The sequence below is a fragment of the Arachis hypogaea genome, chromosome 5 (assembly GCF_003086295.3).
Source record: "Arachis hypogaea cultivar Tifrunner chromosome 5, arahy.Tifrunner.gnm2.J5K5, whole genome shotgun sequence".
Taxonomy (NCBI): domain Eukaryota; kingdom Viridiplantae; phylum Streptophyta; class Magnoliopsida; order Fabales; family Fabaceae; genus Arachis; species Arachis hypogaea.
The window spans coordinates 111,088,942-111,111,444 of NC_092040.1; the positions used below are offsets into that span (position 1 = coordinate 111,088,942).

At 30.2% G+C, this 22,503-nt stretch overlaps 1 protein-coding gene and 1 long non-coding RNA gene across 2 annotated transcripts; one reads left to right on the forward strand and one right to left on the reverse strand.

Annotated features, from left to right (window-relative positions):
* Positions 1-12,976: 12,976 nt before the first annotated feature.
* Positions 12,977-20,186, forward strand: LOC112802733 (chaperonin 60 subunit beta 4, chloroplastic). Its single transcript, XM_025846080.3, has 14 exons — positions 12,977-13,519; positions 13,616-13,741; positions 14,817-14,954; positions 15,753-15,848; positions 16,040-16,282; positions 16,425-16,659; positions 17,347-17,516; positions 18,131-18,208; positions 18,310-18,381; positions 18,619-18,723; positions 18,887-18,979; positions 19,067-19,159; positions 19,479-19,605; positions 19,697-20,186. The coding sequence occupies exons 1-14, from the start codon at positions 13,373-13,375 to the stop codon at positions 19,717-19,719; spliced, it is 1,746 nt and encodes a 581-aa protein (XP_025701865.1). The 5' UTR covers positions 12,977-13,372; the 3' UTR covers positions 19,720-20,186.
* Positions 20,187-20,807: 621 nt separating this feature from the next.
* On the reverse strand, positions 20,808-21,577 carry LOC112802734 (uncharacterized). The gene is made up of 3 exons (XR_003202514.2): positions 21,429-21,577; positions 21,293-21,348; positions 20,808-21,212 (listed from the first exon to the last, which is right to left on the reverse strand). It is a non-coding gene; the product is annotated as an uncharacterized lncRNA (long non-coding RNA).
* Positions 21,578-22,503: the final 926 nt, after the last annotated feature.

The window sequence follows — 22,503 nt, forward strand, 5'->3', positions numbered from 1 at the left end:
TCACTTCTTGAGCTCGTTCAAATCCAAGCTTCCTTTTTCTTTGCTGAATGGGTCGCAAACTGGGGTACACTGATAGCTTGTGCGACATGAGTTTGGGATCTATCTCTGGCATGTCGGAAGCATTCTAGGCAAAGAGGTCGGAATTATCTTGTAGAAGCCTTAAAAGATTTTCCTTCAAATCTTCCTTTAAATTGGCTCCTATGTTAGTGTTTTTTCCTTCCTCCTTTCCAACCTGTACTTCTTCAGTTTTTCCCCCTGGTTGCGGCCGTAGCTCTTCTTTGGCTCTGACTCCACCGAACCCTATGGTGTGAACTTCCTTACCCTTTCCTCTTAGGTTCAGGCTTTCGTTGTATCATTTCCTTGCTAGTTTCTTATCTCCCCTGATGGTTGCTATTCCCTCTGGTGTTGGGAACTCATGCACAGGTGGGATGTAGACACCACTGCTCCGAGTCGATTTAGGGTGGTCCTGCCTAGTAGAGCATGATAGGCGGATCCCACATTGATGACTATGAAGTCGATGATAAGAGTTTTGGATTTTTCCCTTTTTCAAAAGTTGTGTGAAGGGGTATGAATCCTAGTGGTTTTATTGGTGTATCCCCCAGTCCATACAGGGTGTCAGGATAAGCCCTTAACTCCTTTTCATCCAACCCCAGCTTATCGAACACTGGTTTGAAAAGGATGTCGGCCGAGCTCCCCTGATCTACCAGGGTTCTATGAAGATGAGCGTTGGCAAGGACCATGGTTATCACTACTGGGTCGTCATGTCCAGCAATGCTTCCTTGCCCATTCTCTTGGGTGAATGAGATGGTGGGAAGGTCAGGAGCGATAAACTTCCTTCAAGTGCCTTTTGCAAGATGACTTTGTGAGGCCGCCTCCACCGAATCCCCCTGAGATCATATATATATGTTTTTCTGGGGTTTGTGGTGGTGGATCTCTTCGATCCTCGTCATCTTGTTTCCTTTTTCCATAATGGTCCGACCTTTCCATGAGATATCTGTCAAGCTGACCTTCTCTGGCCAGCTTTTCTATCACATTTTTAAGGTCGTAACAATCATTCGTTGAGTGACCATATATCTTATGGTACTCACAGTAGTCGCCATGACCCCTTCTTTTTGTTTTTGATGGGCCTAGGGGGTGGTAGCCTTTCCGTATGGCAAATTTTCCTATATACATCAACTAGGGAAACTCTTAGAGGAGTATAGGAGTGATATCTCCTAGGCCTTTCAAGGCCGACTTTCTCTTTTTTCTTGGGCTCTCTTTCTTTCTCCTTTGATGAATGAGAGTGCCCAGGTCGCCAGTTCTGCTCTCGCAGTCTGGCATTTTTCTCCATGTTGATGTACTTCTCAACTCTTTCCTGCACATCACTAAAGGAGGTCAGGTGCCTTTTAGATATGGATTGGGAGAAAGGACCTTTTTCTGAGTCCGTTTACTAGGCCCATAATTACTGTCTCTGTGGGCAGGTCTTGAATCTCCAAGCACGTCTTGTTGAACCTTTCCATGTATTCCCTCAAAGGTTCTTCGACCTCCTATTTTACTCCCAGGAGGCTTGGTGCGTGCTTTACCTTGTCCTTTTGGATGGAAAATCGCATCAGAAACTTTCGCGAGAGGTCGTCGAAGCCAGTGACCGACCGTGGGGGAAGACTGTCAAACCACTTCATCGCTGCTTTCGTCAAGGTGGTCGGGAAAGCTTTGCAGCGAGCAGTATCAGAAGCGTCGGCTAGGTACATCTGACTTTTGAAGTTACTTAAGTGATGCTTTGGATTCGTGGTCTCGTCGTAGAGGTCTATATCAGGGCTTTTGAAATTCCTCAAAACTTTAGCCCTCATTATGTCCTCACTGAATAGGTCTTCTCCTCCCAAGGGGGAATCTTCCTGGTCGCTACGGGAGCTTCGACTTTTAAGAGTGGATTCCAGCCTTAAGAGTTTTTCCTCTAGCTCTTTTTGTTGCTCTATCTCATTCCTCAAGTTCCTCTCCGCCTCTCGCTGTCGTTCTAACTCCTGTTCCAATTGCTCCAGGCGCCCTTGGTGGCCGTGGAACAATCCCATGAAGTCGGCTGCATAAGGCTGTCCCTCTTTTCCTGATTCGCGCCCTTCAGAAGAGTTTGTCTTTGGGTCCTTCAACCCAGAGGTACCTTCTCTATACTGGTTGTTCACTCCTTGGTGGGGGGCTATGTCCGTGTCATTGTTTCCAATGCCCAGATTCTCTTGCTCAGAATCGAACGCTGTGTGGCCATCTTCGGGTGAATTGTCTGTCATCACTGGTTGATCTCTCGGATCTCCAGCAACGGCACCAATGTTACGATGGGTAAGTGGAGATTAGTGGGATGGACTTGTTAGATTGGCCTAATCCTCTAATGGAAGAAGCTTTTGAGCGGGTTCATGCCTGGGAGCCTCCTTCCGACTTATGCACGAGAGAGAATGGGGGGTGGTACCTGCAAAGATACTCCGATGCCTAAGTCAGTAAGGGTCTAAGCAAGTTTTAAAGAGTATTAGAACTTAGTGATACCTGAGGAGTGTCAGTGTATTTAATTATTTATAGTGGTGAACCAATAACCACCGTTGAGGTAGTTCCCCCTTTTAAGGGGGATAACCGTCCCTTTATCTTAGGGAAGTTGAGATATGGCTTCTGGAAATGGGTTGAGAGATTTTAGGGGCAGTTATTTATTTGAATGAGTGTTATCTGCCAGCTAATCTTTACTCCCGACTTCTTTATAGCAAGTCGTGGTTAGATCCGACTTCTTGAGAGAAGGTCAGTGTCGAATGGGGCCAATCCTTGGATTGAGCCTTTAACTTGGATCTGGGTTTTAGTGTTGGGCCAGAATATGAACAGGCGGGATTATACTCGGCTTGGGCTATTTGGCCATGACAAAAAAAAGAGTATGCTAACTTGTGCTGCAGGTGCCTATTAGCAACTTGGACACATGGAAAATTACATATTTTTCATTAAAATAATAACAATAATAATATAAAAATAAGTTTTTTTTTCTAATTATTATTATATGAAATTATTTTAATATTTACTTTTGGTAGGAGTTAGATGTTAAACAGTATGGTTGGTGCAATGTTGGATAATAATTTGGAGAGTTTTCGGTCATAGTCGAAAACTTTGAATGCTCTACAATTCTCATTGGTTTTTGTTTAACTAATTTTTTTAGAATTTTTTACTTTAAATAAATTAAAAAGATTGGTAGAAGATATTAAAATGGATGGATATCTTTGATCGATTAGTACTCAAAAAGAGCACATAAAAAATTTTAGATTAAATTATAGATCGAATTGAATTGATTTAAGTTTGAACAATAAAAAATTTGTACGTGTTCAAGTTCTATGATGAGAATAAATACGGTAATTGTGCCCACTTCTAAGAATCGAAAGATAGTGATGAGTTTGGAAAACTCAAATTTATTTTGATGATGAACAAACATTATTGAAATAGTAAATTATAAAATTATTAATTTGATTTTCATTTAACATATGTTAATTAATAATTTTGTGATACAAATTTTCTTATTGGGCCAAAATGAAAAGAAGAGATCCCAAGCCTAATAAAATCAAAATTCAGCCTTATGCAATTTTTGTCATATGAATGTTGGCTGAAAAGTTTTATTACTTGGGCCAAAATTGATCTATTATTGCTACAAGGCCAAGTTAATCATTTTTGCTATACATCCAATGCATGATCCGAAAACAATTAACCAGGAAAGCAAATGTTGTTATTACTTTATGCCTTCAACGGATCTCACACTTCACCATGTGATGGAATTCAAATTTCATTAAAGTGAAGTTAATAAATACATGGGAACTATGAGAGAGAAAGTGTCATTGATTTGATTGAGGACATCAATACTGCACGCTAAACTGCAAGGGAAGTAAAAGCAATCCCATTTCAATTAATTTGATTCATTTAATTACTTTTCTTCTAGCTCTATCCTCTCTCTCATCTCTTTCTTTTCTTCGGTCATATCACAGAGAAAATTATGGAAGCTAAGTTGAGCTACCAAAAGAAAGAAGGAGCTACATGCATCAAGACCATCGAACTGATGGCAAGAAAACATAAAAAATGTAGTGGCTCAGATTCTTATCACTTATGGTAAGATATGGTGATGAGATCTTGGCTTCTCTATACCAAAAATAGTTGAAGGAGATTCGGCCAGTAAGGAGAAGATCCTTGGAGGCATGGCTTGTCTCTGATTCTGCTCAACCACCACAAGAAGTAGCTAGGATGGCTACGTGATGGAAGAGGCAGAGATTGGAGCAGAAGAAGCCATCATCATCATGAAGCATCAATGGCCAGAAATTCATCTTAGAGAGCAAGCCAAGGATGGAGCGCTCAGATTGATGAAGATTGATGACCAAGAAAGGACTAGAGGTAATTGCATGTTGGTTATTGCATGGGTTATCTCTTCTCTCTCTGGCCAAACCGGTTCTATTCTTGGAGAAGAAGAAGTTGGCTTGGTTTTTGGCTTCAACTGTGGAGGCTTTCCCCTTCTATAAAAAGGGAGAACAGTCACGGCTTGAAGCAAGGAGAAAGAAGTTAGAGTGCAAGGCACAGGGTTCTCAAAGCTACCTGAGCTAGCAGTTTTTCTTCTCCTTCAATGTATTCTGTTTTGTATTTTTCTGTTTAATTTTGTCATATCTTGAGTCTCATGAAAAAAGGCAAACAATGAGGTTTGTATGAAAAAGTCATAGAGCGAAAAAAGACAGAGAGTGCAAAATTAAAAGAAAAAGCCATAGATGTCCTTAGAGTTCCTTTGTAAATCTGTGTTGTATTTCATGATTCTGTGAAAATCTCCTTGTAAGTTGGGTTAGCACTTTACAGTCTGTAATCAAGAAGATTATAGTGAAATTCCATCATTATTGTGATGGAGACTGGATGTAGGCTGCATTGCAGTTAGCAGCTGAACCAGGATATATCTGGATGTAATTTTCTCTCTCTTCTACTCCATTTCTGTTTCTACTGCACAGGAGCTAAAACTGAAAAATATCTCGTGTCAAGTGACGAGACAAAAATAAAAATTTCGTGGCTAGGGACGAGACAAAAATAAAAAAGTCTCCTGAAGTTATTTCAAAGACCAGCAAGTGTTTACTGAGTTCAAAAAAGGGGCTAAGATTCAACCCCCCTTCTCTTAGCCACTGAAAACCATCAGATAGAAAGCGTGAAGTAGATGGATAAATAAAATAGAGAAAGAATGAGAGATAAATAAAATAGAGGAAGAGTGAGACATAACCGTTTGCCAATTGTTAGGAGAGGTTGATGGAAATAAATAAAAATAGAGAAAGAGTGGGAGATAACTGTTTGCCAATTGTGTGTTAGGAAGATAAATAAAGCAGAAGAAGAATGATAAATAACCGTTTGCCAATTGCTAGAGATGTTGATAGAGATAAATAAAATAGAGAAAGATTGGGAGATAAGCATTTCAATTAGCTTCTCATTTTTTTTTGTTTTATTTACTATGGACTAACTTCATGCTTCCCACAAACCTTTTTAAGTACTAATTGTTAATAATGGTATTTTAATACCCGTATTTTAATCGTGTTAATAGTGCTCTATTTTTAAAACGTCCATCTTTTCTATTATTTGAAATGTTCCATTTTTAAGAGTTTGGTCTAATTTAAATTATTAATATTTTTTATTATTTTCAAAAAATATATTTTTATATTTAGAAATACATAGTGTAAACGAGATTGTATAAAATTATCTCGTTTACAATGTAAATAAAATAAAAGAGACTGATGCATTTTTGTAATAATTTTTAAAATTATTTATTTCAGTAATTATTGAATATATTTAATTTATTTAAATAAAAAATCTATTTTTTTATTATTTTTGTAAAAACAAAGAAAATACATTCTTCATTTCATGAATAATTTGTGTTATATTTTATTTCGTTTATAATTATAAGATATTTTGATAAAAAAATGGTGAATGTTCTTCTACTCTCTCTAAAGTAATATGTAAGTTACTCTCTCTAATGTGTCACATTCTAATTCAATGTTTATTTTAATATATTTGTTATATATTTATTAAAATATGAATTTAATTTTTTTATATTAACTAAATTCTAAACTAAAATATTAATGTGACAAATAAAAAATAGAAACACAAATTAGTGTCATCGTGGAGATCTTTAAATTTAAAAATTTATTCTATATAATTTGGTTTAGAATTATATGAAAAAAAAAGGAAGAAATTGAAAAATTTTATATCTTGTTTTTTAAAAATTAATATAGCTAGTTTGCAATTATTTTTATATAGGTCTGAATTTTTATTTAATTTTTGTTAGAAATTAGAGATTTTATGTAAAAAATAAAAGAGTAATATATAACATTATTTTTTAAATATTTTGTTAAATTTCCAATAAATTTTAATGAATCCAAATCAATTTCTCATTTTTTATTTTATTAGATAAATTAGTCATCTAATAAATTCTCCTATTAATTTAAAATAAACAAACACCTATTAAAATATAACACATCAAAAAAAAATATACATGTTATTTTAGAGAGAATAGAGTAATATTTACTAAAAAAAAATATATTGTGTGTTTATTCAACTTGACATCGAATTCATGTATATGTTTTTACCAACCACATATCGTTTAATGACTAAAATATATATGTTTTGTTAACTAAATATAAAAAATATTAATAATATATCTTTTGTTGTAAAATAAAAATAAAGGCCAAATATAAATTTATATGCAACAAGTCCAAATACAAATAAATTATTTTTTTATTATTAAAATTTTTTATGGTCCAACATTCACTCAATCCATTAAATCAAACATCAATATCTACTTAATATACTAAAACTGGGTTTTCCCCGAGCTAATAAGGGTGACGTGTCACTCTCTCGTGAGTCTGTTTTCCCTCCAAAACGAATAAAATTTTTCATCTATTCTAAATTATTTATTATAATTATATTATTATATTATATTTAATATTTAATGAATAATATATAATTATACTAATTTAAGAACATATCTTCATTATAATTATATCAAATCAATATTTAATGCACTATTAAACTACTTATCAATTATAATGCATAATTACTGTACATAATAACAAATTGCCTTAATAGTAATTAATTTACCTATTTATTTTTGTTTTACTAAGGTCTATAAATAGTGTTTTTCTGTCGTACATACATCTAAATTTGAGAGTCAGCTCATAATTTTATATTTAGTATTTTTTTTACTACTTCATAGAATAAGAATGTATTCTTCATTTTTTATTGAAGTTGATCCTTTTAAGGTACAATTTATAATTTTTTATAATATTTTTCATATACTCATTCTATTATATTATTCTTTTAATAATTTATTAATTGTTGTTACTCTAAGTTGTTCTTATCGTCTAATGTTCCAATTCAATTATCTTTTACCACAATCGTTTACAATGCATCACATCTATAAAATACCTCATCGAGTTGTCTTCACTGATTCGGATTCCAACTACATGGATGTAAGCGTTCAAAGAAGGGGCAATAATTTATACTTTACCGAATGATTGTTGGATCTACTCACCTATTATGACCAACCTAATGGAATGTGGTTAAAGGAGGATGAGTAAATTATTATAATTTTAATTATTCGATTAAAATTGTAATATCAGTTGTGATATTTTAATTATTAATGCATTATTAAACTACTTATCAATAATTTTAATTATCTAACATTTGTAATTTATTTTTATAATTAAAATAATTAAAATTAAGTAGATCGTTATTAAACTACTTATCAATAATTTTAATTATCTAACATTTATAATTTACTCATCCTCCTTTTTTATCAAATTATTATAATTATTTGGTTGCATAATTTCTCATTAGATTTACCATCCTAAATTGATCAATTTGGTTCAATTCAGATTTTGTTTTTCTTTTTTTTTAATTGCTCTTATTGCAGCAAGTGTCCTCAGATTTTTATTGTGAGCTACAAAATAAATGTCCCAAACTCTCAATACTTTTGTCATCCTTTTCATTGTGTTTTTAACTCTGTTGATGTACTATTAATTTTAAATTTGTACGAATTTTAAATGTTGATACTTACGATATTATTTCAGTTGGTTGTCATTACGATAATGACTTTATACTTTACGTGACTAAAGACTAGAATAGATTCAATATTGTTTAAGTAATTTTGGTTTTAATATTAGTATTTGATTAAATTATAATTAGAGAATTTTAAATTATTGCCTCAATTTATATATTATGATTATTTTTCGTGGATGTACTATTTTTAAATAATTTAATAATTAATAAAATAAAGTGGTGTCAAGTATATTATTTAAGTTTATTTTTATTCTTTATTTTTTTATTGATATTTTTATTATATTTGACAAAAAAAACTCTACCTAAATATATAATTTTTCATTGTCCTAAGCACAATTTAGTTGCCAATAAAAACCGATTTTATCTATAAAAAATAATAAAACATGTATCTTTTGATATTATATTAATATAGTAAGTAGACATTATGATATAATAATATCTTTAATTGCATTATAATTGTCTCATAAATAATATATGATTATATTATTTTAGAAAATTTTTTTTATTATAATTATATCAAATCAATATTTAATTATGATAAAATATGTTAATTATAATTATATCATAAAATTATAATAATTACGATAGTTATGTTATATATTTTAATCATTTATGTAAGTAAATAAATTAGAAAACAATCAAATCAAATCATGACGGTAAATAAATAATATAGAATATTATTATATATTTAATTGCATTATAATTAGCTCATGAATAATGTATTGATTATATTATTTTAGAAAAATATTTTTATTATAATTATATCAAATCAATATTTAATATATTATTTAAATCTAACTTTTATATAACAATAATATTATATATATTTATATATCACTTTTTTAAACTCATTCTTACAAATATATATTGGCATATAATTAATATAGATAACATATATACTTAATAAATATCTTTATTAAATTAATTATAACGATTAATACAAGATAATCTCATAAGTATAACCTGATTATAGCAAGAATTTTCATAAAAATAATTGACTACTAATTTGAATATAATTGATATAGTTAAATTGATACAACCTATAAGATTGAAAATATGTAGCAATTATAGCAATTATTATATCAATTATAATAATCATTCACATGACTTCATATACAGTAATTTTTGAATTATAATTGTTACATAATTACTGTTGAATATTATTTAATTTTAGATATTTTATAGGTAATATTCATTATCACATGAATTATCATCATTATTCAATAATAATAATAATAATTTTGAATTTATATAATTGATAAAATTCTAATTCTCATTCGTATGTAATAATTTTATTAGTATGTATTCACAGTTTTAGTCAATAATAATAATAATAATAATAATAATAATAATAATAATAATAATAATAATATTATATGGACATCAAATTAATTAGTTAACAAATTGAATTTAGCTTATGGAGTGTTATTTTCTACTCAAATTTTTAATCATTAGTGATTTTATTTTTAATATTTACAATAAATTTTGACTATAAAAAGAAAAAATTAGTATTGATTGTTTCCTATTTTATTTATTTACAGTCATAATTAAATTTGATATAATTATAGTAAGTCTCTATAACTATAGTAATATAAAACTGCTTCATATATAACAATAATATTATACATATTTATATATCTCCACTTTTATCTCTTTTTTCAGAATTTTGACATATAATTAATATAGATAAAATATAATATTAAACTGCTTTGTTATACATATATATATGAAGTTATAAAATAATCCGTATAATTTATACGTATGGCATAATACGTATGTCAAAAAAAGATTCCATACTTTTTGTTAACCATTGTTTTGTCATACGAAATTGATTGAATAATTTCTATTTATATAATTTTTTTCTATTAGTAGCAATTAGTATCTGCATTAAAAATTCATACCGTTTGTAATTATATATATATATATACTTAATATACTAAATTGGGTTTTCTTTCAACTAATGAAAGTGAGGTGTCAATTCCTCGTGAATCTATTTTTCCGCCAAAATTAATACACTATTTTCTCTTCTAAGTTTATTTTATAAAAATATCTTTATTATAATTATACTATAATTAGTATTTAAGCAATAATACATAATTATACTAATTTAAAAAAATATCTTTATTATAGTTATATGAAATCAATATTTAATACATTATTAAACTACTTATCAATTATCAATCAAAAATATTTTTGATCATTTTAATTATATTGATAATAATAATGATAATAATAATATAATATGATAATTATATGATAATGGCACCGGCCATTAATAACCAATTTATGTTTCTCTAAATAAATTTATTTTATAAAAATATTTTTATTATAATTATATTACAATATTATAATAAATATTTAATGAATAATGTATAATTACACTAATTTAAAAAAATATCTTTATTATCTATCTATTCTATTCTATTCTATTCTATTATATAAAAATAGAATTTTTGTATTTAATAATGGAACTGATGTGGCATGCTCTTGAGGTGTTTCCAAATCTATTTCATTTAATTCGTCAAAGCAAATCAATTATAATTAATTAATTATATCAATTAATTAATTTGATTAGCCATTCAAATCTCACAATTTATTATAATTTATATAAATTAATTAATTATAATCAATATTCAATGCGTTATTAAACTACGTATCAATTATCGATATTTTTAATGATTCTAATTATATCAATTGATATAATTCTAATCTGCATTTAAGTATAATAATTTTATTAGAAGATAGTTGATGCACATATTAATAGTGACCTATTTAATTTGATATCAATTAGTGGATAATAATAATAATAATAATAATAATAATAATAATAATAATAATAATAATAATAATAATAATAATAATAATAATAAAAGGTCTACATGGTACATGCATTATATTTTAAAAAAGGTAAAATATATTTAAAAAAATAGGATATCAATAATTAATTGTGATTAATATCAACATCAATAATTAATTCTTATAATTATTTTTGTACGACTAAAAGTTTCGTATAGTGTTTTTTTTATGTAGAATAAAAAAAGTTTGTGATTCATAACATTTTCATAAAGTTTTATCGTATGGACACAAGATTAATTAGATAACAAATTGAATTTTAATTAATATATTTTATTTTCTGTTCATATTTTTTCATTAATTATCTTACTTTTTATATTTACAGTAAATATTGAATGTAAAAAGAAAAAAATAATATTGAATGTTATATATTTTATTTATTTAGAGTCATAATTAAATTTGATATAATTATAGCAAGTATCTAGAATTAATAATAACATGATACTACAATTTTAAGTTGTATAATATAATAAAAAAATGTATCAATTTATGTATGCCTCTTATTAGAACCGTCAAAATTGGCTAAACTCATCGAACCAATCCGTTTATCCATTTAAATGGACGGACTTTACCTCTAAAATTAAACCCGTTTAAATTTCGGGCTAGCCTGTGTGCTAAATGGGTGGCCCGTTTATTTTTTTTTTTACATTTTTTCAAAAAAATCAGTACTTTTAGTTGATATTTCTCTCGATTCGACCTGAAAATTAGACCTATCAGCTAAAAAAATATTATTTTTAAAGATTTTTGACCTAAAAGTGGTATTTTTTGTCAAAATATTTTTCAAAAAATAAAATTAAATGATAAAGGGGCTGGCCCGTTTAACCCATTGGACTGACCATAAACGGTCCGGGCTAGAAATTAAAATTCTGGCCTGCGAATAAAGTGGGATTAAACGGGCCAGCCCATTTAACCCACTGGCTTAATGGGTTGGGCCTAAATGGACCGGACTAGCCCGTTTGACAGCCCTACTTTCCTATATAGCAATGATATTATATATATTTATATATCTCCTCTTTTAGCTCTTTTCTAAAAATATTGGCATATAATTAATGTAGATAACATATATATTGAGTAAGTATCTCTATTGAATTAATCATAAAGGTTAATAAAATATAATGAAATAAATTTCACCTAACTGTAGTGTAGTAAGTATCTCCATTGAAGATATTTGCTAATTATTACCGTGTATAATTAGTGTATATATATATAGAGAAGGAGTAATAGTGAATTGTTACAATTATTTAATTTATCATTTAAAAAATTCGTACATCGGACATAAATTTTCTTCTGTTTATTATTTTTCATACCTAAGGGCTACTAATTACGATTCTATCAACAGTGTTACCTATGGTACGGTAGATTATATAATGAAAAAGTTTGAAAAATAAAGGGAAGAATTATAAGGTTATGGAAAGTCCCATACAAATTTGACAAGAACAAGACGACTTATGTAGAAATGGTTCTCATGGATGATAAGATAAATTGATTATTTTCCATGATTCTTTCAAGTGATGCTAGGTCCATCTTATAAATATTTTTTGTTTATATTTTAAATTTATTTGACAAGTAAACCCTCGCACGAATCAAAGAAAGTACGATTTTATAAATTTATAAGTGTTAATAGTCTTTATATTTAATTTGTTTAATAGTGTGATAATATAGCTAATATATTTGTTGGTGGATTTAACTATTATTACTATATTATTTATGATCACATTCAGTATACATGTGTGATTTATTGAAAAAAGTACATTATTAAAACCGATTAATAACTATTTTAGAATTAATCCAATTAACACCGAATTAAAAAAATGCATAATATGTTATTTTTTTATTAATCAAATTATTATAATTTAAATTAATTTCAAAAAAATAATTTAAAATTATAATTTCAATCTTCTCACGTGCATGGCACGGGTGATTATACTTGTTTAAAAAAAAAATAAACCAGTCATGATATTATTAGTCCAACCGGATCACAATATACTAGTTTGTAATTAGAATAAGTATTGGATTACATATAGAATTATAAAAAACTTATATATAGAATTAATCTTAATTACACATTAAGAATATTTCTACTTAGTTCACCAAAATCCAGAGGATACTTTTTCCACCAAAGATTTCCAAAACTCAAATAAGCTCTAAGCTCGGTCTCTCATATTTTGAAAAATCACAAATAAATCCCATTTTTCTGAAAATTCCGCATATATAAATTTTTCTTCGCCACGAACCGGAATAGTGCCAAAACCAATCCAAAAGATATTTTTTCTTCGCATTTTCTCATCAAAGATAAGAGTTTACGGATATTTCTTCGACTCGAGAGTGTAGAGTGTCACTTGCCACTCTTATCCGGCCTCCAGGCTCCAACATTGCCCAAACTCCAAATTATTGCAGCACGTATTACATTATACAAATCGCAACACAACACAGCACAAGCTTCCAAGTAAATTAAACCATAGCAATGGCATGTTCTCCATCACCTATATCTGCATTCTCCTTTGCCAATTCATCACTTCCAAGACCCCGAACACCTTCTGTTCTAAATCCAAGAGCTATGGCCAAAGAGCTTTACTTTAACCACGATGGTTCAGCTACAAAGAAGCTTCTGGTAATAATAATAATAATTATTATAGTAGTAGTTGTTGTTTTGACACCACAAATTTTGTTTAGATTTTGTTGGGTTCACTAAAATGAGATGATGCAGGCAGGGGTGGACATGGTGGCAGAGCTGCTTGGAGTTACATTGGGTCCAAAGGGCAGAAATGTTGTGCTCCAGAATAAGTATGGACCTCCCAAGATCGTCAATGATGGAGAAACTGTTCTCAAAGAGGTTTCTTCCTTTTCAAAAATTCATTTTTTTATTTAGAAGATATAATATATTATATCCACAATTCTATTAAGAACAATTCTAATTTTGTGCGAAGAGAAGGAATACGAGGGCATAGTTTATTTTGAAAAATTAATAAAATAAAATGATACATCTTTTTAAATAGTCATCTAATTATATATTAGAAGAACTTTTATCTCTTTACTATTCTTCTTTGCACCCTCTATTAAATAAGAGTAAATGGTCAAAATTATTCTTAAAAGATTACTCATTTTTAAATTAATGTTCAAAATTTTTTTTAATTAAATTCTTCTTTCAAAGATTTTAAGTTTGTCATTAGTTCTTTTATCACTTTTATTACTAACACATCAAAATTTATCGACGTGACCCGTTAATTAATGAATACCATATTGACCACAACACATATCAAATAATTCTAATTAATTGCTAAGATAATAAATTTATACAACTAGATCAAATCTTCAATTTAGAATTGATTTAATCTAATTTCATAAACTTATCATGTTAGTAATTAATGTTGTAAGCAATAGAATGACTGATGTGATTAGCTTAAAATTAAAAAAAATGAATTTAATTAAAAAAATTTAAAAATTAATTTAAAAATAAATAATCTTTTAAAAATAAATTTAATCATTTATTCTATTAAATAACTTTAGCATTCCTCTAACAACAACAATAACTCTTTGAGTTTAATTTATGCAAGTAACTTGCAACGTCATTTTAAAAGACCGGTAAAACTTTTGTAATAGTTATAGACAATAAACATTGAAAAAATAATGCGAAAGAGAATATATGGGTTTCACATGGCTGGAAACTTTTGTCTCACAATCATTAAATACCACCCTGAGTAGCTGATGTAGATACTTTGCAATCATTTTCAATATCAAGTACTCGGATTACATTTAATTATTCAAAACAGTATTATCCATCGAGTTCATTTTTATGGAATTTGTTTGAGTTGAACGTCTAGAGTTTTATGATGAATTTCTAGTCTAACAATTTGACACGGATTTATGTTTATTTTGTTTTATTTATTTATTTTCAAATGTGATTTTAGATTGAATTGGAAGACCCATTGGAGAATGTTGGAGTTAAATTGGTAAGACAAGCAGGTGCAAAAACCAATGACCTTGCTGGTGATGGCTCCACTACATCCATTGTTCTTGCTCACGGCCTAATCACCGAGGGCACGAAGGTACACACACAACCACTAAATCAGTATCATTTCTTCCACATTGAGTAGATGTTCCCTTTACTTTAAGGATTAAAAATCAGAATCACTATATGAAAGAAGAAGAAAGAAAAAAAAAAGGAAAAAAATTTAATTGGCTGGATTCCTGTCTAAGCTAATAAGATTCTAAGGAGGAAACTATTTCACATAGTGCACTGCCTCCGAGATAGCCATAAGATCAGCAATATAGTAGGCAGTTCTTTGAACCAAGCTAATATTGGTCTTCCAATTTTAACTTATAGTCTCTTGAATCTTATGCACTAAGTCGTTTTTCATAATATTTGTTAAATTTTTGGGAGAAAAGCAAAATAAGAAGATAATACTATATGAAGTTATTGTGTTGAAGTTATTTTACATGATACAAGAGTCATGCTATTTATAAAGATATTTTTAACTAATCTCGTAAATATTAATCTACTAACTACTAACCATTACTGATTTAACTCCAAACTATAACAACTCTAATAATATTTTAATAATGTTATCCTCACTTTGATCTCTATTCACCATCGAGAAAGCCTCTAAACAGTCTGTTTCACGAAACAAGAATCAAACCTCTCGAAAAGCATGAAGCTTAGCATGGAAAACACTAACATTCTCTAACCTCCCCATGCAACCTTCCAACTAGTTCACATCCCACTTGTGAATAACGCAACCAAAACCAGCAGTAACATAAAAAAGTGTTGGTTAATTTTGGTGCTTCCAGATTGTAAGGCATTGTCGTATATTGATGTGCTCTTGTTTTTCCCTTTCCTTTTGTAGGTTATTGCAGCTGGAATGAATCCTGTTCAAATTGCTCGTGGAATTGAGAAGACAGCAGCAGCACTTGTTGCTGAACTCAATTTGATGTCAAGAGAAGTAAGCTCCATCTTGATGTAACTTTTCTGGTTCTGTTTTGAAGAATTGGGGATTTCAAGAATCATAGTAAAAAAAATTATCTGGTTGCAGATGTTGGTTTAATTATGGTTTTTGCTGGCTGCCAATTGTCACTTGTCACTTGGAAAAACTCAAAGTCTTGCTGAATTCAACAAGATTGGTTGCATTTGTAGGTTGAGGATCATGAACTCACACATGTTGCAGCTGTCAGCGCCGGGAATGATTATGTTATTGGAAACATGATTTCCGAGGCCCTGCATAAAGTAGGAAGGAAGGGAGTAGTGACAATTGAGAAAGGAAGGTGCACTGAGAATAGTCTAGAGATAGTGGAAGGAATGCAATTCGATCGCGGATATCTTTCGCCATACTTTGTAACTGATCGAAGAAAGATGACTGTTGAACTCCATAACTGCAAGGTATAACAGCTATCATGTACATAAACTTCAAAAATTGGTGACATGTGGTGCTTCTGCATTAATATTATGTTAGAAGCTTTGTTGTTAGAATCTTTTTTCTCTAACTTGTGCATCCGTATTGGTGCATAATTATTTGTTACAGTTGCTTTTGGTGGACAAAAAAATCACAAACCCAAAGGAGATGATTAAAATATTGAACAGTGCTGTGATAGAGAAGTATCCAATTATGATAGTTGCAGAAGGCATTGAGCAAGAAGCTCTAGCACCGATTATAAAAAATAAGCTCAAGGGTGTGCTAAAGGTAGCTGCAATCAAGGCTCCAGCATTCGGGGAGCGCAAAACGCACTATTTAGAAGACATTGCCATCTTGACAGGAGGTACAAGATCAAAAGTTCTTCAACTTAGAAGCTTAATCATATTGTGTTACTAAGAATCTAGTGTTATATTCAAACAGATGAACTCAGCCCTTGCATGAAATTGGTTTATAACTTGAAAAGGGAAGGTAATAACAAATAAATGAAGCACTAGTTACCATCTGCACCATTGTGATTTAGGCTTGGATTGAAAAGTTTTTTGGAGAAGTGCTTGTGTTTTCAAAAGCGCAAATACCACGTTTTATATTTGGTAAATAAAAAAATCATGTACTTATATTTATAGTTTTGTATAGTTTACAAAAGATTGAAATGCTTTTAAAAATACTTAAAAATGAGCTTTTTAAAATTAGTTTGTTCTTATCATAATTAAAAAGTCTAATATAACCTCAATCTTAATAAATATCTAAATTTACTTATATTTATATCTATTGTGATTTTTTAAAATCTTAAAACTCTTTTATTAAACACAATTATTGCTACTTGTACTTGCTAAAAGTTATGTTTAATTTGATATACCAAACATAAATGCTATAACTTTTAAAAGTTATTTTTAAAAAGCTAGCTTTAACGAGCTACTTTCGAAAAGTAACAGTTTTACGAAATCAAATACAAGTCTTGAAGTGTAAGCTGTTATTCTCTACTGATTTTTACTTCTTTTCTTTGTTGGCTTTTCAAACTTTTTTTCTACAGGTACTGTAATCAGAGAAGATATGGGTTTGACACTTGAAAAAGCTAGCAAGGATGTGCTAGGTTCTGCTACAAAAGTTGTCATAACAAAGAATTCTACCTTAATAGTTACTGATGGGTCTACACGATCTGCTGTCGAAAAGAGGGTTGATCAAATTCGGAGCCTTGTTGAGGTGCATGCAGAACTTTGGCTTTTGAGATTCAGCACATTATGCAGAAAATGAAATATAAAAGAATATCGCATTTGACTAGTGTTAAGTTATACAATAACATATTGCACGGTTAACATATATAGGATAAACTATTGGTCCCAAAAGATTTAATCTTTGACAAAATAGTGTTGGAAAAAAGAAATGAGTGTTGCCCCTCCAAATATGATTCCAATTGAATAAAATGCACCATTTTTTTCATTAGTGTCAAAATGGCTCATTTGTTGGACTATATGTAAACAGATTATTTAGAAAGTACATAAAAAAATTGAGAAAGAAATTCAATTTCAAAAACATTTCTCCAATCTACTTTTTTAAATTTTTTCCAAAAAAAAAAATTAAAATTATTATGTTTAAAAAATAAATAGGCTTAAAAAAAACTGCTTTAAAATCTAATCTCTAAAATTCTTTTTCCAAATATGTTTTTCTATATTTATTGCATTCGGTTTGATAGTCTTTGAAGGAACAAAATATCATTTCTTTGTTTCGAGAACCATTTTCAAAAATTAATTTTTTTAGGCCAAAATGGTAATTTACTCAATATAATGGGATTAACACATTTTATTTCACACTTGCAGAACACTGAAGAAAATTTCCAAAAGAAGATATTAAGTGAAAGGATAGCAAGATTATCAGGGGGAATTGCCATTCTTCAGGTAACGTGAATCACATTTTATTTTGCACCTTGATAATCTAGAATGTAACGTTCTTGCTTCTAAGTGCATTCACAGTTTAGCACGTGAAATCTAAACCATAGGTAGGAGCACAAACACAAGTAGAGTTGAAGGACAAACAACTAAGAATTGAAGATGCTCTCAATGCAACCAAGGTATTCCCATTTCTTAGATCTAACAAAAGAGTAATACTATGGTGAATGGTGAAGATTGTTTGTTTTACAATAAGAAAAATATTAAAAAATAAAAATATATCATGTATAATGCACACTTGCCTTAAAATGTAGTTACAATCTCCATTTTTTATCCAACTTCATTCTTCACCAAAGAAATTCCCCTAACAGGATACTGTGCTTAGTCAATCTCTAAACTTCTGACTCCGAACATTGCAGGCAGCAATCGAGGAAGGTGTAGTGGTTGGTGGCGGCTGCAGCCTCTTAAGGCTATCCCAGAAGGTGGATAGCATAAAAAACCTCCTAGAAAATGAAGAGCAAAAGGTAATTATCTGCTTCATGAAGCTATGTCTCCCATCATCTTAACTAGCGTAGAATCTATAACAAGGTTCATACCAAGCCCTTCCAACTAAGCATGCTTTATGTTGCGCATTTTTGTCCGTAGAAATTTAAATTTTATCTAGAATATATATATATATATCTGCAGATTGGAGCTGAGATCTTCAAAAGATCTTTGAGCTATCCTGCTAGAATGATAGCCAAAAATGCTGGTGTAAATGGCAACGTCGTCGTGGAAAAGGTTCTTCTCAGATTTTTCCGTCTGCTGCAGCTTTTAGTCAATTCAACTCATAACAGATATTGAATCGGGACTTCTTGTGTGTTGCAGGTTTTATCGGATGATAATGCGCATTTTGGCTATAATGCTTCGAAAGAACGTTATGAGGATCTTATGAAGGCCGGGATCATGGATCCAACAAAGGTTAATTTTTATTTCTGCCATTGATTTTATTCATTATGACGTGTAAGTAATTATTATAAGATTCAAAAGCAGTATGCCAAAATAAGTATCTTATTGTATGAATTTAATGAAGCCAGTGATCACAGTGTTTCTGGATCAGAAATATTGACTAAAGTTCTCTATCCATACTAATATTATTCATTTTATAATGATAATTTTGATAGTTCTTTTTTTATGAAAAGGAGGAGCTTGAGTAGGCGGAAATTATGGAGGAATCGGGAACAAATTCCACGTGAAAAATTAATCTTTGATACTTAGTTATTAGTTTTGTAATCTGCAGGTAGTTAGATGTTGCATAGAGCATGCAGCATCTGTGGCGAAGGCATTTCTTACATCTAATGCTGTTGTCGTGGAACGCAAGGAAATATGGCGCATTCCCAGGATAAACCCCATGGCTGCTGCCTCAGGTAATCAAAATCCTTCTATTTCAAATGATCATTCATTCTCACTATGTCAATTTTGGTCCTCAAATGGCATCGTCGAAATTTGATTATTCAGGTTTAGGACCACTTGGGCTTTAAGAAGGAAAATTGTACAGTGAATTTGAGCTTCTAGCAACTGGCTTATATTTAATTACCATACAAGAAATTTAGGCAGAGGGAAGACACAACAAATGCATTTTTTTTCATTTCGGTATAAATGATGGCATCAATTCGTACTAGAAAACCCAACTTAATTTAATTGGTGATGGCTAGCTTGAAGGACTGCATTAAAGGGAAGTGCTTAACATGTGTATAGAAGGAAAATATTTGTTACATTTCAGTTACTACTCCGTCCAATTTAAGCTGTGGTTGTTACAATTAGATTTTTTAGCTGTAGGCTGCAGAATAAATGTTTTTCTTATATGTAATGCAATATAGTATGATGTTAACAAGATCAAAAAACATAGAAGTACTGCATGAGTGATGCTGATGAGCCATATCCTCGTGTGCACAACTCTTGTTCTTTTTCTTCATCTTTCAGATATTTCTAGTTCCGTAGTTCTAAACTTTGTTGCTGTACTTCTCTTTAATTTCCAAAACTTTTTCTATTAGTTTCTTGTAAAAGTCAATATCGGTATTTCCACATGTAATTGCCTCGACTAAAAATATAGTTTTTTCCTCCCTAAAATTTATAAATTACTTAATAGTCTTAACGTTTTTATAAGAATCAAGTTTTTCTTTTTTAACCAACAATTAATCAACAAAATAGTGGACGAAGAGAGATTAAGAAAAGAGAAAAAAAAAACAGTTAAAGGTCGAGTTAAAAAAAAATGGTTTTCAATTTCAATGACTGGCCATGGGATCATAATCTAGTGACTATCTCACTATGCTCCTTAATCAATTTGACGAGGGTTTGTATCATAATCTAGTGACTTTCATGCTCTTTCATTTTCTTAACAATATAGGTTACTCCAGAAAAAGATCAAGAAACTAAATAAATTAGCGTGGAATTCATGAAAGGAGTTTTGATCTTCAGGCCAAAACTAACAATTAAATATCCAACCAATTCTCATTAATTCATCAACAATTCACAACACGATGTCACCACTTACCATAATTTACTAAGTAGGGGATACTTCACCCTCTCACCCTCTCACGGACTCTGGCTCAAATTTTCACATCATAACTTTTCATAGGCAATTCAACACAATATCCATTAAATCAATCATGCATATACATACATTACAACACCATCAATTTCTATTAAACTTACCAAAACATTTAATTCTCAAATTCACAACATATCACAATATTCTTCAACACAATGATACACACTAAGCCCCATACCATCATCAACAATCATCATCCAACACTATCTTAAAAGCAATTAACCCAGGTTTTCACATAATTTTACATAATGTCTACCCGAAATCAAGACCTGTACCTTATTGACGGCAGTTTTTCAACACTTGAATTCTCTTCTCAATCACACCAAAACCTCAATCAAACGACACTAAGCCTCCACCAAGTGCTCCACAAACAGCCCAAGAATTCAATTCCGCAACAATCCAACGCCAAGCACTCAATTCACTCTATTAAATCCAATTTCATCAAAATCTCAACTTAAGGCTCATATAAATTGGGGGTTTCAAGGAGAAAAAGGTCAATTTACCTTATCTCGTTCAAAACTTGTGTGAAAGCTAACTACAATCCATGCTAGAACTTCCCCTATTGCATCAAAATCACAAAAATCTCAACACTCCATACCAAAAACGCGAAAATGGATAAAGATTTTTAGGAGTACTCACCTTAAAAATAGTATAGAATCGAAGAGGAAGTCGAGAGCGACGCGTACCCGCAAACTTTCGTTCTATTCCTGGTTCACTATCTCAAATGAGGGAGAATGTGTGCTGAAATGAGTGTGTCAAGAGTGTGGTGTGGGTATATGTAGTATGGGCTTGGCCCAACATGGGCCCATGTGTATTTTTGGTCCGTTGGCCCTATCTTAAACAAAACCTTTGAAAAAAGTATTCACTTTCGTTTTAAATATTTTTCTTGTCATCTTTACAGTTTTCATTTTCTTACACGCAGTACCAGACGAAATTAAGCTGGTACAACTAACTTTAATGTTGATATGCACTTTTCCGAAATAAATCATATCTTTGCGCTCAAATTTATTTTTTCATTTATCTGAGTTTTACATCATCTTTTTATTTTTTCAATTGAATTTAAGGTGAATTCTTGCTCTCTTCCATGTCTAGAAAATCCCACTTGAAGGACATATGAAGCATGTCTTAGGAGGCAAAGAAATTCATGCTCAAAGTGGTGGAAGTTCATCACTTTTCCAGCACACCAATTCGATCAAGAAGATTCAAAATCCATTAATTATCTTTCTCCATTTATTTGGTTGATTCCTAGTGCTGTATTAAACAAGAGTTAATGGTTAAGATTAGTTATAATATCTTTCTTTTTGATTTTGTGTTCATATGAGTCATTTTGTGGTGATTTTGTGCTTAATTTATAATTTCAAAAATTGTGTGAAGCATATCTGTTTTCGGCTTGTGGCTTCCTACAGATATGAAATATAAAGTTTTGATACTTATGATTCTTGTATGAAAGGGTCAAAATCATGGAGGCACTTGCGATTTATGTTTCAAGCCTTAAAAATTACTTAAAAGTGGAGAAAATATGAAAATATATTACTAAAAAATTAACCATACAAGAGTGTAAAATGATACAGTAAATTGTGCGTTTTATTGTAACCTTCATGGGTTGAATTTTGAAGTGAAACTAATTTTATTTTTAAGTTTATTCAATTTAGTTTATTTTTCTAAAATTTCATATTTTTTAGAAGTTGAAAATTGAAAGATATAATTTTTTTTT